General features: G+C 42.4%; 1 protein-coding gene across 4 annotated transcripts in view; it reads right to left on the bottom strand.

Moving 5' to 3' along the window:
* Positions 1–15621, bottom strand: part of DENND5A (DENN domain containing 5A) — a 341747-nt gene that overhangs the window by 182122 nt on the left and 144004 nt on the right. For all 4 annotated transcript variants that reach the window (XM_086955975.1, XM_086955974.1, XM_086955976.1 and 1 more), the window contains 2 exons: positions 15075–15225; positions 13651–13744 (listed from right to left, as the gene is read on the bottom strand). In XM_086955975.1, coding sequence (XP_086812101.1) covers positions 13651–13744; positions 15075–15225 — 245 coding nt within the window. The remainder of the gene's footprint in view (positions 1–13650; positions 13745–15074; positions 15226–15621) is intronic.

The raw sequence follows: 15621 nt of genomic DNA, 5'->3' as shown, positions 1-15621 counted from the left end.
GTGTAAGCACATTTGTTTGACCAATTTATCCATAGTGCATTGCCCTGGGACCGTTGCGAAGTTTTTGCATTTTGCGTTCTGATGATTGGCAAACAGATCTATCTCTGGTTGCCCCCATTTTTGGAAGAATGGCTGCAGTATTTGGTCGTGCAGCTCCCATTCGTGTACTTGTTCTGACTGTCTGCTTAGGATGTCTGCTATCTGATTTTGAACTCCTGGTAGGTGTTCTGCTAACAGATAGATCTTTTGAGGAATGGCCCATCTCCAAATGTCCTGTGCTAGTTTGGATAGTTGGAGAGAGTGTGTCCCCCCCTGTTTTTGAATATAATACATTGCAGTCATGTTGTCTGTTCTGATCAGGACTGCCTTGCCTGTAATTTGCATTTGGAAAGCTTTTAGTGCTAGAAATACTGCTAATAGTTCTAGGTAGTTGATGTGCAGTTTCTTTTGCTGCACACTCCACTTCCCCTGCACTGTGTATTTGTCCATATGCGCTCCCCATCCTGAGAGCGATGCGTCCGCCGTTATTATCACTTGTGGAATTGGCTCTAGGAACGACCGTCCCTTGGAAATGTTTTCCGTGTTCCACCACTTCAGAGAGCGATACGTCCGGTCGTTTACCAACACCAGATCTGTAATCTGACCTTGAGCCTGATTCCACTGTGTCGCTAGACACTCCTGTAGTGGACGCATTTGTAGTCTGGCATGTGGTATTAGCAGTATGCAGGAGGACATCATGCCTAATAGTTGCATAAACACTCGTGCTGGTAGTGAGTGTTGTGGTTGAAATCTTTGTATTAACCCGACCATTGTTTGTATCCTGATTGGGTTGGGGTATGCTATTGCCTTTTCTGTGTTTATTGTAGCCCCCAGGTATTGCTGAATCTGGTTTGGTTGCAGGTGTGATTTTTTGTAGTTCACCGTGAACCCTAGGTGGTGCAGCAATTGAATTGTCTTCTGTGTGTTGTGAAGACATTCTTCTTTTGACTTGGCCTTTATTAGCCAGTCGTCCAAGTATGGGAAGACATGTATTTGTTGTCTTCTTAGGTGTGCTGCACCACAGCTAGGCATTTTGTGAAAACTCTTGGTGCTGTTGTGACACCGAACGGAAGGACTTTGAACTGATAGTGCTGTCCTTCTAATACAAACCTTAGGTATTTTCTGTGGGCTTTGTGAATTGGGATATGAAAGTAAGCGTCTTTTAGATCCAGTGTAGAAAGAAAGTCCCCTTTCTTCAGTAAAGGGAGTACTTGTTGGAGCGTGACCATGTGGAAATGCTCCGAATTTATGTAAGCATTGAGAGGTCTGAGGTCTAATATTGGTCTTAGGGACCCGTCCTTTTTGGGGATCAGGAAGTATAGAGAGTATACTCCTGTTCCTTGTTGATCTTTTGGGACCTTCTCTATTGCATGCTTTTGTAGAAGTGCTAGTACTTCTTCTCTTAACAATGTCAGATGATCTTGACTCATTGGACGCTGTTTGGGGGGGATGTTTGGTGTGGTAGCTGTGAGTTCCAGGCAATAACCATGTTGGATAATTTGTCTCACCCACTTGTCTGATGTGATGTTCTCCCAGACAGGTAGGAACTGTGATAGACGTCCCCCGACCGGTGTTATATGGTCTGGGGGGAGTTCTATGAAGTCACTGTTTTGGAGTTGAGGCGTTGCGGTTGTTATTATTTCCGCGGCCTCTACCTTTGTTGTTGTTACCTCTGTAACTGCCTCTTGAATTACCTCTGGGTGATGTTGGTGTGAAAGAGGTGGATTGCTGATTTGTTCCTGTATTCTTTGAGCCCCCTCTATAGGTGGATCTACGAAAGGAACCTCTTTGTGTTGGCTGTTGCAATGCTCCCATTGACTTAGCCGTTTCTGTATCTTTTTTCATTTTTTCTAAGGTCTCATCTGTGCTTGAACCAAACAGTGTCTTCTGATCAAATGGTTTGTTCAGTAGGGCCGTTTGTACTTCCTGTTTGAATCCTGAGATTCTAAGCCATGCATGTCTCCTTAACATGACACTGGTGTTGATAGATCTTGCTGCAGTGTCTGCTGCGTCTAGGGCGCACTTAATGGAAGTATTAGTTATTAGTTTACCTTCCTGTATTAACTGATCTGCCTTTTTCTGATGTTCTTTGGGGAGATGTGTGATGAGTTTTTCTAATTCATCATAATGTGCCCTATCATAACGTGCGAGTAGTGCCTGTGTATTGGCTATACGCCAGCTATTTGCCGCCTGTGATGCTACTCTTTTGCCTGATGCATCTATTAATTTTGACTCTTTATCAGGTGGAGGAGCCTCTCCTGTAGATAATGAGTTTGCTCTTTTACGAGCGTTTGAGACCACCAGCGAGTCTAGAGGTACATGCCCTTTAATAAATATTGGATCCTTTGGAGCCGCCTTATATTTTTTATCAATTCTTGGGTTTAGCACCCTAGCCCTCACTGGGTCTTTGAATATTTCTTCTGTGTGACTGAGAAGACCCTTCAACATAGGAAGAGTACCTGATGTTCTTTGTGCATTAGGTAGCGTCTCTAACAGGAAATCCTCTATTTGAGGTTCTATATGTATATCTACTTTATGATATTTTGCTGCCCTATTAATGAGCTGCACAAACCCTGTGTTATCATCAGGTGGTGAAGGCTTTGAGGGATATAACTCTGGGTCGTTGTCCTCATCTGACCCTACGTCATAATTTTCCCATGGGTCATCCTCATCTGGGATGGTTTCGTCATCCCCTTGAGGTTCTCCCTCCCCTAGATCACTGTCTACATCAGACTGAGGTGTAGATGGTCTTGGTGTGGAAGGTGTAGGAATATTTGGCCTAGTGTGAGGAATAGGAGAAGAGGGTGTGACTTTAGGTCGAGGAGAAGCAGGAGGAGTTATATTTGTCCCCATTGTTCTCTTTTTTGAAGGAAGAGATTTATCTTCTGTCTGTTCATTCTTTCTCTTCTTCGTGACTACTTTGCCAGTTTGCGGATCGATAAACAAGATCTTTTGTTTGGGATCTGTCTGTTGCTCCTGAATCGGTACCGAAGGTCCTGGTTCCGAAAGGTGCTTATGTTTTCGATCGTCAGTGTTTGGTGTTTTCGGCACCGAATGTCTACTCGATTCCGACTTCCTGGGTATCGAGTGAATCTTGGACGACGAATCATATTTATGTTTCGACATGGAATGTTTCGATACCGAGCTTTCCCTTGTATGTAGCCTCGGTGCCGAAGTCGATGTCGCCCTTTTCTCGGATCCGACATGGTGGGAGTCCGAGTGTTTTGGTTTCAGTTTCGGTTTCGTTGCCGGGCCCGAGGGCGGGGCGTCGGAAACTTTTTTCTGCGGTTTGACCGGGCCCGAAGGCGGGGTCGTTACCGCACGGGGTCGGTTTTTCGGTAAGGGGACGTCGTCACTCACGGTTTGTTGCTCGATGAGTTCTTCAACCTCCGACTGGTCCCCTTCCGACCCCGACTGATCCTCTTCTTCCTCAATTTGCTCGTCTCCCAACAGCTCCGGGATCGCCTCCGACTGCATTCTGGAAACCTCGTGTCTTCGAGCTCGACGATTTCTAATCGTTAGCTTGGAGGAGAATGCTGCGCAGGCTTCGCAGTCCCTGGATTCGTGTTCAGGCGATAGACAGAGGTTGCACACCTCGTGTAGGTCCTTGTGTGGGAACTTAGCACCACACGTTGGACATTTTTTGAATGGAGTCCTTTCCATGGACTCCGGGCTTGACTGCGTCGAGAAAGGCCTCCTGTTCGTCGACGTAGATCCAAGTTTTTTCTCTTCGATTTTGAATTTGCAACGCGTCGGAATGGAAATGAAACGCGTTCGATAACAATACCGTCGATTTGGAAAGGGAATACGCGCCGATAAATCACTTTCCTCTGAAGTTGATCTGGAGCGTCTCGATCCTCATCCGAACCCGATGGCGGAAAAAAACAATCTAAGGATGGAGCCGATGCCCATGCGCACTACCAACCAAGGGAGGAGTCACCAAGATACAAAAGACTCTCCAAGAGAAAAACAAAGTGCAATCATCCGAGCCCAACACCAGATGGCGATCTATTCATAATGTACCATCTGCAGCCCATATGCCTCGAACATTAGCTTTCTTAAGGACTACGACAGCATTGGTGGCATTTGCGAAGAAGCTAAGAAAGAGATCTCCTCAAGATCTTCCAAGCAAAATGCATCAGTGTTGCCAGTTATGGTTCAGGCCTATATCGGCATTTAAACACCGACGACCTACAGAGAGTAGAGAATACTCTCCTGCGATACCTTCTCGCAGTCCCCCGAGGCACCACGACATACGGATGCCACTTAGAATTGGGGCTGGATCACATTTCAGACACCTTGAAGATCCAACCAATAATGTTGTGGCGGCGTATCTGGACCACTGAGCAGTGCAAGCTAACCCGTGGTCTTATTGAGGAAAGCATGGAACTCGATAATATGCAAAAGATAAAATGGTTAGCTTATGTAAAGTCCTTTTTTCATGATTTAGGTCTTCTCAGGTACTTCATCCACCCACTTACTATTTCTGAACTGTCGCGAAAAGAGTTAAGAAAATTGTATCTTCTCCATTTATGCGAACTCCGACTGACTCAAGAAATAGGGAAAAGCTCAGTGCAACATTTGTTATCCATTCAAACTACCTTTTCGATCCAACCCTATTTAATGTATAATTTGAATCAGTTCGAAAGAATTTTGTTAACTCGATTCAGATTAGACGTCTTTTATCGGTTGACTTTGTTTCCCCAGCAGAACGATTGGTCTAGGATTCTACGACCTTGTCCGTGTGATTGTAACTCCCGACAATCTACAATCCATATACTTTTGTTCTGCAAGTTCTACGAAATCCCACGTAGATGTTGGATAATTCCAATACTAAGAATAATGGGACTTCGAACCTGCCGTCCCACCTTTTTAGCACTGCAATTGTTGGATAATGAATTATTTGCTAAATCTATTGCTTGTTTTTTGAAATTTTGTGTAAATCACCGACCCAATCTTAATCCTAACTAAATGCTGCTATTATTTATGTTTGCACCAATCATGTAATCTTTTAAAGAACTTTTATTGTAAATATGTTTTATGTGTACTTTTATGGCTTTCTACGAATTATGGAAACCGAATAAAGATGAATTTGATTTGATTTGACTGGACAAACAAGGATGCATGCAGTAACCTCTGTGACATAGTTCAAAACAAAATTAATTGACAAAATTCAATGTTGCGTACAATGGTTGGTCAATGTCATTATTAATACTCTATTCGCATGAGCTTCACAAGTGTAGATGTATGCTCATACGAAAACGAAACTAAACAGAAACATTCTCCCATTCTATTTCCGTGCACCATGAAAGATAAACTAGTGACTAAAAGAGATGAACGTGAGTAAAAAGCCTCAACATTCAAAATTAGAAGCATACAGATTACCATTTAACAGGCGCCAGTGGGGCGTGTGCCTGACATAAGCGAAAGCCTCTAGACCCAAAACAGGCAGCGTAGTAATTGACAATTCACTGGCGCTAGTGAAGATCGTGCACTTATATGCACAGGTTAAAATGTGTGCCTCTAAAATATGTAAATGCAGCGATTAACAATATAGCGGTGTCAGTTATAAATGTAACATTATGCGCACAGGTGAAGATTCACGTAAACTCAGACATGCAAAAACAACAAGCCACTGAAAAGTGCGCATGCACTTGTCGAAGTTATTCTATCCTAATCATTTCTAACAATGCAAGCAACGTATTCTATGGCCTCACTTGCCGGTTGTGGTCACCCGGAAATAAAAACCAGTAACTCAGATGGGCCACCTGTTTAAATGGTCCATCCCTCCCAAAAAAGCGTAAAAAGACTGCCCCTCACCATAACAAACACTGCTGCTGAAAGCCTGGTGCGCAGGAATGATAAGAATGTGGCAAAAAAAGACCTAATTCTAGAGAATAGAAAGACCTAATTCTAATTGGATTGATGCAAGCCACAGTAAATCATATTTGCAGTTTCAGATAGTGGAAGTGGTAACACCCAAGTTTGGGGTTAACAATCACAAAAAACGTTTGCAAATGGATTTCTTTTGAATAAAAAGACTGGACACCATGCAATCGAATGGCATGAATGATAAGCTGAAATAGTCCTGTTTATTATTAAATGTACATTTCACACACAGCAATGGAGTATTGAATGTGTTGTATTCAGGCGTTTTTACCACATCAGTTTTTATTTTCTTAAATGTTGCAGAACTTTTTTGTTTTGACATTTTGAATTTGATGTTGTGAGCCATATCAGTTCACTTACTGATTGTGGACCATAATGACATAATATTTTTTGGGGAAACACAACAAGATGATGGACGGAGTACTGAAACATTTCAAACACTCACACCCAGTCAAGAGATCTGGGTTAAATCCATTGTTCTTTTGCTCACCATGCCACCTCAGTTTGGACCCATCCATTGGTAAATAAGTCTTGACGTTGCTCCCATGGGAACAGTCCACCCTGAACTGCCAAGTCAGGTCATCCACGGGCCAGAAACAAGCATCTTGGGAACAGTTTTGGGGTATCACCCGTCATCAGCCCAGCTAGCTTGAATCCAGTGGCACAGCGAGCAAGGGACCCACGTCTGGGCATACTTTTTGCCCCTTAGGGTGAACATAGGATACACAAGATGGTGGACGGAGTGCTGAAAACTTTTCAAACCCTCACCTCTAGTCAAGAAATCTGGGTTAAATCCATTGTTCTTTTGCTTACCATGCCACTCCAGTTTGGACCGAGCCATATGCAAATCAGTCTTGACCCTGCTCCCAATGGAAACAGTCCAGCCTAAACTGCCAGACAAGTCCTCGCTGGACTAGAAACAAGCATCCTGAGAACAGTTTTGGGGTATCACCCCTCATTAGCCAAGCTAGCTTGAATCCAGTGGGACAGCAAACAAGGGAACCACGACTGGGCACTCCCTAGGCCACTTAGGGAGAACATAGGAAATACAACATGATGATGGACGCAGTGCTGAAACTTTTGAAACACTCACCCCCAGTCAAGAGATCTGGGTTAAATCTATTGTTTTTTTGCTCACTATGTCACCCCAGTTTGGACCTAGCCATATGTAAAACAGTCTTGACCCTAATCCCCATGGGAACTAACCAGCCCGAACTGCCAGGCAAGGTCCTACCTAGACCGGAAACAATCCTCCTGGGACCGGTTTTGTGGCATCGCTCTTCATCAGCGAGGCTAGCTTGAATCCAGTGGCACAGCAACTGATTTGCATGTGCTTGTTCCACAGGCATATTCAAGAGTAAGAAACAACACAAAGTACTCACATGTTTTGCGGCCCTAGTATTTTTGCTCGCCAAGTACACACTTACACTTCACTGGCGCTGTTCCGTGGCCCCCCACCCCGGTAGCCGCATGTCACGCAGCTATGCGCAAATGGGGAGCAGCGGAGGAAGATGACCTCTGTTACGAGGAGGTACACCACCTGGGCAGGCAATCTATCTCCCCTATATGAGCCACCCTACTCACCCTCTTCCAACAGGAAATGGATAATGACGACCTTCGGCCGTGATCATGCTGCACGTTCCCTACATGCAACGCTACTGATGCCCCACTCGCCTGCAGTCCCCCCTTCTTCCCTTCCACTCGGTTAATACGACCTTTTCTGCTAGCCCACCCAGCCATGTCACAACGCCAACCTTGCTCAACACACTCTGCCACTAATGCCGAGCCTGCCTCCCCATCTCTTACCCCAACCCTGTGTGCCATGCCTGTAGACCAGTATACGTAAGTCACCCCTACAGCAGGCCTTACAGCCCTACGGTAGGGTGCACTATACTACATGTGTGGACATATCTGCATGAGCAGAGATGCTCATGTGATGTCTAAGTCAATTCTTAGATATCACAAGTGAACATGGAAGCCATTTTAAGTACATGTGCTGTACACTGGTAAAAACAAGTTACCCAGCTACATGATGGCTGTATTGAAATCTATGTATACTCCTTGTATTAATAAACCCACACTGTTTCCAGTGGTAGATTTATTAATACATGCACCCAGAGGGAACCTTAGAGGTGCCCCTAAAAATCTACCAGCCTCTAGAGTGCTGGCTGACTGGTGTCGACCAGCCTGTAACCACAGACAGGTTTACGACCCCCGGCAAGTGACAGCCTATGCTCTCTAAGTGCAGAAACAATGCATGCTCTGGCCTGAGGTGTTGTCACTTAGCCAGGATGGCTAAGTAATCAGCATAGGAGGCTTCAAAGGCCTCTGCCACCTTTGATATGCGACCACGGCTTCCGCAGCCAGGTTAAATGCCAGCCCCCTGCCCGGGGCCCATACTGGCACCAGGACATGCGGAAAATTAGAAATGCAGGAAGACGTAGTGTACTACCAGGCCAGTCAAACCCCTAAGGTTAGCTGCCTGATGTGCTCCCCTTTAAGAAAATTCAGCCATCTTGGTGATGGCAGAATTAGAAACCCTGGGACAGGGTTATGCCCACTTCCCAGAGGAAGGGGTTTTATAGGGGGTGTAGAGACCCCAAGGGTATGTAGCCCATTGCCTACCACCCTTCACTCCCCTTAGGGCCCCTAAATCTAGTAATTGATGGAGCCCCTGGTACCAGGAAAGCAGATTCTGAAGACCTCAAGTGAAGGACACTGAACAGCCACGAAGAACAAAAACTGAGGAGCAGCAACTGACTTGGCACCAACCTTGCCAGCCTGTCTGTTGTCCCCGATAATTGCAGCTGCCTCCAAAAGCATAGGAGGACAGCCAGCACTTGAAGGAGCAACCAGCATCTCATGTGGAGTAGCAAAACTACTTCCCTGCACCCTGCAGGCACCCAAGAAGAACCAAGAAGACTCTGGGCAGAAAACACCTGACCCTGGAAAGCACCACTGCACCCGTGCACCCCAGAGTCGAAGAGACCCTCCAGAGTCGAATCCCACCTTGGGTTTGCCCAGACTGGATTTCCAGTCGCCGCCTGCAGCCTCTTTGCGCATGCCCCCTCAATGCAAGGGTCTCATGCAGCACAGACCCGACACCTAAAAGCACCAATACCCAAGCCCCACAGCCCGAGAAGAAGTAGTTCGGCAGTGACCTTATGTGCCCAAGCATCTCAAGGAATGAGCCCCCCTGTGGCTCCACTGGACTGGCCCCCAGTCCAAGCTTTCAGCCTCTTTCTCCTAGGACCATTCCCAATTAAAACCAACCGGCCACTCGACGCCGAAAAGCATCTCTGCACCCTGACGCCCCAGAGCCTACCAAGGTGACATGTTGGTGCAGCCTTGGACCTTACCTCATAACATACATTAACTCCAGAAGATTGGTCCTGTATGCAGTATGTATTTTTCCTCGTAGGATACCATGACCCCATTAAAGACAATACAAGTGTTTTCTTCAAAACTTCTATTTTTAAAAGTACTTACCCAATAACAAAGTTCTTGGTGTTAAAAATGATATACAAATATGTGTTATTTTTCTATATTGGTGTGGATCTCCTTATTGAGTGTCTAAGTATCATTTATTGACTATGTATAAGCAACAAATCTCTAACACTCCTAGTTGATATGCCTAAGGCTACTCGACCCCGCAACCACAAAAAGAGCACCTTGAGATTGTTAAACTGAGCCCTGTACACTCACAAGCGATACCTGGACTCACTACACAATATACTTCTTTTTTGTATATTATATAATGAGCCAGATTCCTACAATCGCATCGTTAATGGAGAAGCATAATATGTAACGCCATCATCATTACAAAAACAACCAACAGCAGCTAATCCGTTAGCATATTATTTCTAAACTCATTATTATGAATTGTTCAACGTATGGGTCACACTTAAGTGCATCTTGGGACTGGGAAATAGGCACACTATCAGCGATAGTTCACATTGTTGATGATGCCACACTACAGGCCAGCTCTATATGAGCCACTAATCCTGGAGTTAGGCCTTCATTGCATCTTGATGGGACCACTAGTAGAGCTGCCAATTTAGAAAATGTCCTGTTGTTGCAGAAAGCATTCTTTTCATATGTAACTAGGTCCAGTCACTAAAGTTATTACCTGCTGTTTATGTGCTGCATAGTCCGTTGAGTAGCTTTCAGCCAACATGAAATCTTTTGTTTCAGAAACAAACTAAAAATGAACCACAAATGTGCCACTTGTTCTTATGACATGAATCCAGACCTCAAAAGTAGTCTCTTTGGACGACATTTCAAGGAATGTGTTCTGTACAAGAACTGTATGTATAGATATGTTATGTAGCAACTCGAGTCAATGAGAACAAAAACAGACAATACTCCCTCTGTATCAAGGAAAGATTTAAACATTCAAATTTTCAGGGAAAGCTGTGCATGTTTCAGTAACCTTGTGGAATACACTGTACATTTGATCCAACTGAATGAATTGGAAGGTCAGCTGGTAGGTACTGAGGCTGAAGCTAGGCGGCAAGCAGGGCAGCATGTGCAATTCCAATTGTTAGATCAAGGTACCAAAGTCCCTCTGAGTACCTTTTCTAATTTAGTTTTGTTTATCTATTGGATTTGAACAGAAAGTAAAGACAAATCACATGGGAAAACAAGGAAGGATATAGAGGCAGCAAGCATAAGGAGATTAAAACTATTTCTATGCCAAGGGCATGATAAAAGAATTCATTCTTTAAGAGTTTACAATTTTTTTTGCTATCAGTTCCCTGGCAAAAAGGCAAAGCGTTCCAAAGGGTAGAGCTTTAATGGATTAAGGACTTTCCCTAATAGCCCAAATGACCTGATGGGATAAACAATGAGTGGTCTTGAGAAGTCTAACTTAATTTGTTGATCGGGTCTTAAGGAAGCACATATTCTTATAGCGATGCTTAGTAGCTGCACTAGTACAGAGCCTTGTGAACAAAGTAAATGTTTTGGAGTCAACTTTGCTTACCAGGCAGGCAACATAGTTAAAAAAAAGGATTAGGTGATGTGATGGGAAGCCCTACTCATAGAACACAAGGTGGTCAGTCTGAGGTTGTGTTTACACTCATGCACAGGAAGAGGAGTGGGTACCGGTGTAAGATTTAGGTGGCGGTGCAGATAATGGCCACTAAGCAAGCAGACATACACCAAGGTTTAGGTAAGAGGGGAAGGTGTGAGTTATGGACTATCAACATTGATATGGATTTGTATGCCAAATTCAGGACATGAACATTGGACGAATAGATCAAACTACAGAATATGAGCACTGTGATGACAAACTTAGGATATACAGAAATAAACTATATAAAAGAAATTCCACACAGACAGCAATACACTCATGCCTAAGATTGAATTTATCTGCTTTCTATAATTGATTTTGGACATCTATATAACCGGTCATAATATTGTTTGTTATACGTACACACAACCTGACTGATATGCCTCTAGTTAGACAATTGTCATCCCTTTTACGTGTAAAGTGTTCTCCCACACACACATAATTTTTTAGTGTTTGTTTTTCGTGTCATAAAGTGTAATTCACGTCACATAGGCATCGTGGCATACATGGGGAGTAGGAGCAGCTTTGCAATACTGTGTTTTAATATCACTGTCATTTAAGATTGCACGCTTTGGTAGCGTTTTTTAGCCTACTATCACTACATAGTTAAGCTTTCCAAACATACATCATAGCAGATGACATTAGATAACCATATTAGACAACCTTTTGTGGTTTTGAATTCACGTTGTTTAATAAAGTTTTGACCATTCCAAAATATGAAACGTAGTCTGCTTTCTAGTCCCACGACTAAAAACGCGGAAGTAAAAACCAAGCTGCACGCGCGAATCTGGAAACCGGCGTTTGCCAGAAAGACATCGCAGAGCACGGGCGCTACGAACTAGAACAAGGTAGGCAGCGTTTAATAGCACTGGGGCAATTGAGTAACTTACTCGTTTTCGGCTATACGAACTTTAGAGTAACGCGACTAATACTCTTTTGTAGTACATACGGATTACGCGTGACCTTGTTAAACTATTCAGGAACAGGCAGCATAGAGTTTTGGACAGTAGTGTTGAAACAATACGTGAGTCCTTTTTGATATCAGCACTTCACACAAGTACAAACACACGGGTGGGACGTATATTGATTACTTTATTTATAAAAACAAATTTTTAAGAACTTTCATCACTCTGGTAAACAACTCAGCTGACAGTTTTGTTCATGGCAGTAGGTAAGATAAGAACTAATCCCATTCTCACGAGTGATGTGGGCATGTGTCACAGTGTTACATACGTGAGATAACTGTAGCAGTTTTCCTCTGATTCATTTGATTCACTTTATTTCATTGAAGAAACTTCACTTATGTTAAATGGGCAGTTAAGAGGTTTATAGCACTCTGGTTGTGCGCACATTTTGATCAGGTTGTTGATCACAAAGCATGGAGAACTCGTTTGAGCTGGTGGAATCTACTCATAAGAAATAATGCGATATAATGTATATAGACAAATAACTCTTTAATGCAAATGTTGAAAATGTTCTAATTTACACATTGGTTACATATGTGATTATGATTTTGCAGTGTTCCCCTGACGAAGGTGCATGCACCGAAACGCACTGGGAAATGTTGGACGCAGGGAGCAGTATATATTAATGATAAAGTTTGAGAGCACCTTACAGGGCGTTTTTTGAACAGTGCACCCTGGTATTTAAACACATTGTGTTTGAAATCTTCAGATATATTTCATACCTGGCAGGGGCTAGCCAGGGACTCCCGGGGTGGCACCTATGTCTTTAAATACTGACGAAAATTGAATCAGTGAATTAAAAAATAGTTGCTAGAATTTTCTGAAAAATGTGGAAAAATATAAGGTGTGCAGGTTACCATTAGCAATTTAAATGATTTCACTAAGCCAATGATAGCTTCAGAACAGCCACCCTATCTGGACTGACTTGCCACCACTGTGTCTCATGAAAATCCATGACAGACATCCATGGAAATGGTGGCAGGCTTTCAGGAGATGGTAATTTTAATGACCCGAAAAACGTAGGTAAAATAGTAGGAAGGGTAGGCAGTGGGACAGTCCAAGTGCAGGGATAAACTGGCAGAATTGTTGCTAAAGTTGGAGGACATCAGTCGATTTTTCACTGAAATGTTTCAACATCAAATAGACCCCTGTTTTCGCAAATGGAGCCACTTTGGTGGATACTTCTCAACCATCCTAGTAGGCAGCACTACTTATGGCAGATTGTCGAGAATCGCCTTGGCAAAGGTTTGCCAATATGGCAGAAAGAACATTTACCAGCCAAACTCTTAATCAGCTCTTAGCCTTCATTGTTGTTCTAGTATGAGCAGACAAATTGGGTATATTTCCTATTTCTTAATCCTGGTAATGAGGCAGTTTCAGAAGCACCAACATGCTAAAGTAATGTACAGCCTGTTTAAGAAGTAAATAAAATAGCAAAGCATTTCTAACCTCTATTTTAAGTGAAGCAAAGCACCTCCTCAATCATAGCAGAAGGGTCTCGCTTACATATGGCATCATCGCATTAAGTATTTTAGTATGACCATAAAATGCCATTTACAACCTTAAAAACCTCAGATTGCACCAATGTCAGATTCGACTGGGATCAACAAAGTGCTCAAAGTCTAGGTTTTGGCTAATAGAAATTTCAATAATATCAGGACTAAATTCCTTTTTTTTTGTTACCTCTCGCTGATCATTGTCAAGGCGCAAATGTTCTGTGTGCTGTTTCTGTCTGTCTTTCTTCCTCCACTGTGCAGGTGCATTTCTTTTTGTCCATCTACAGTAAAAGAAAAAAATAAAATATAAGACATTTAACTCTTTACTTGTTTTACTAGAATAATCACGGACAAAATGTTATTCCAAGAATTGCTATTCTCTGAGAAACTGTTCGGCAGTAGCAAATACCCTTAGTTAAGTGCAACTGAATTTTCACTTTGATTCAGTCATGGAGATGAAAATATTGAAACTTCTAAAATGCTTCTCTTATAACCATGCATACAATTTTTCAAAAGACGAATCAAAGACTCAGAATAGAATGACATAGTGCAGTTTGTTAAAAAAGAAGAGTTGTCAAGTTTTGGGTCTTTTACGATTCCTATTTGCAGATAACCTTGCATTTTGCAGCTAGATATATTTCCAGACCACTACCTTAATGTGAGCAGAAATTGTAGATTATATATTCAGTTCTGTATTAAGAGGACATGTGCTCAGAACATCTGTGCTGCTTTATCCTGCAAACGCACGCACACACACATGCAGCAGCCCTCAAGATGCTATGGGCTTTGGTCTTCTGTAAACAACTGTGTTTGGCAAACCAAAAACTTAACATGCAGACATATTCCTAACAGATTTAATACCAGAATGTCCTACATAGGCAAGCTGGTTAATCTTGACTAAGGTCCCCCTGCCATTGACAATACAGGCAGCAGGCAGACAGCAAGATTTTGACTTAAATCACAAGCCTTTGAGTTGGTGCTTGAAAATGAAGTTAACCGAATCTTAGGGTATGGGATCCTTTTTTCAAAACAGCCTTGCTAGGAGCACTCACTGATTTGCAGAATGACTAAAAGTTGACTGGCTTTAGGTTTTGGAAGTAGTACAGGCAGGCTTAGTGAGGGTTGTTGGAATAGAGGTTCCTTAGATAAATCATTCACCAAACATCTAAAATGAAAGAAAAACGTAAACTAGAGAAATTGCTAACATATCAGTGAAAAAAACCTAACCAAAAACTTCAGGGTCACACTGAAATTTAATAACTGGTAAATGTTCAAGTCACATACTTCGGTCAACTGGTACCTCTAAGACCTCCTTTAGAGTCTACACATGTTCACACAGGTTCAGGTTCCTCAAATGGGCTATCCAGTGTAAAGGAAATCTCACAATTCATTTTGCCTACTCCTACATTTCTACCAATTCTAGATTGTTGCTTTGTTTGTTGACGCCTGTTTGGGCTTTCAGAGCTATTGTTGCATTATTTATCAGATGGCCCCTTTAAGGAGTCAGACGTAGGGTTAAATAAAAAGGTAAATAATTACTAAGAATTAAACGTTCATTAATAATCTTTGTTTACCACATAAGACGTTCAAATGTTTATCATGAGTACTCACTTATTAGTGGCTGGCCCAGTAGATAGTACATCAGACTGGAGCTTTGGGAAAAATCCAAGTTCATACTTCCCTTGTCCAATTTTCATATCCAACAGGTGTGGGTGGATCGCAGTGTGATCTATTTTTGTTAATCTTAACTCAATAGATTTCACTGAAAAAAATATAAATCAATTAGTAAGTGTTTGATGTGTTTAACGTTTTACTAAAAGGTTTACTCTAATAAAATAAGAAAATAATCTGTACAGTATAGTTCCACTAACATGTATTTTTAATTTGAAGAGACATATATATGTTTTACGTACTGTGGTAAATATCAGAAAAGCAATTCTTAGAAATGCTCTTTTGTATATATTGTAGCTTAACTGTGTTTAAATTACACAAAAGTGATATATAGCTCTGAATGATTAAAAAGAAATATAAACTTGTTTGTACCTTAAAAGAGCAAGAAAATAGACACCCAACCAACATAAACCAGTCTCGCAATACAACACAAAGGCTTAAGTAAACACATTTTATTAGCATTTCTCTTCTACAACACTGTTAAAAA

Source organism: Lissotriton vulgaris, chromosome 2_1 (genome assembly GCF_964263255.1).
Source record: "Lissotriton vulgaris chromosome 2_1, aLisVul1.2, whole genome shotgun sequence".
In the NCBI taxonomy this organism is placed as follows: domain Eukaryota; kingdom Metazoa; phylum Chordata; class Amphibia; order Caudata; family Salamandridae; genus Lissotriton; species Lissotriton vulgaris.
This window is presented reverse-complemented; position numbering and strand designations above follow the sequence as displayed.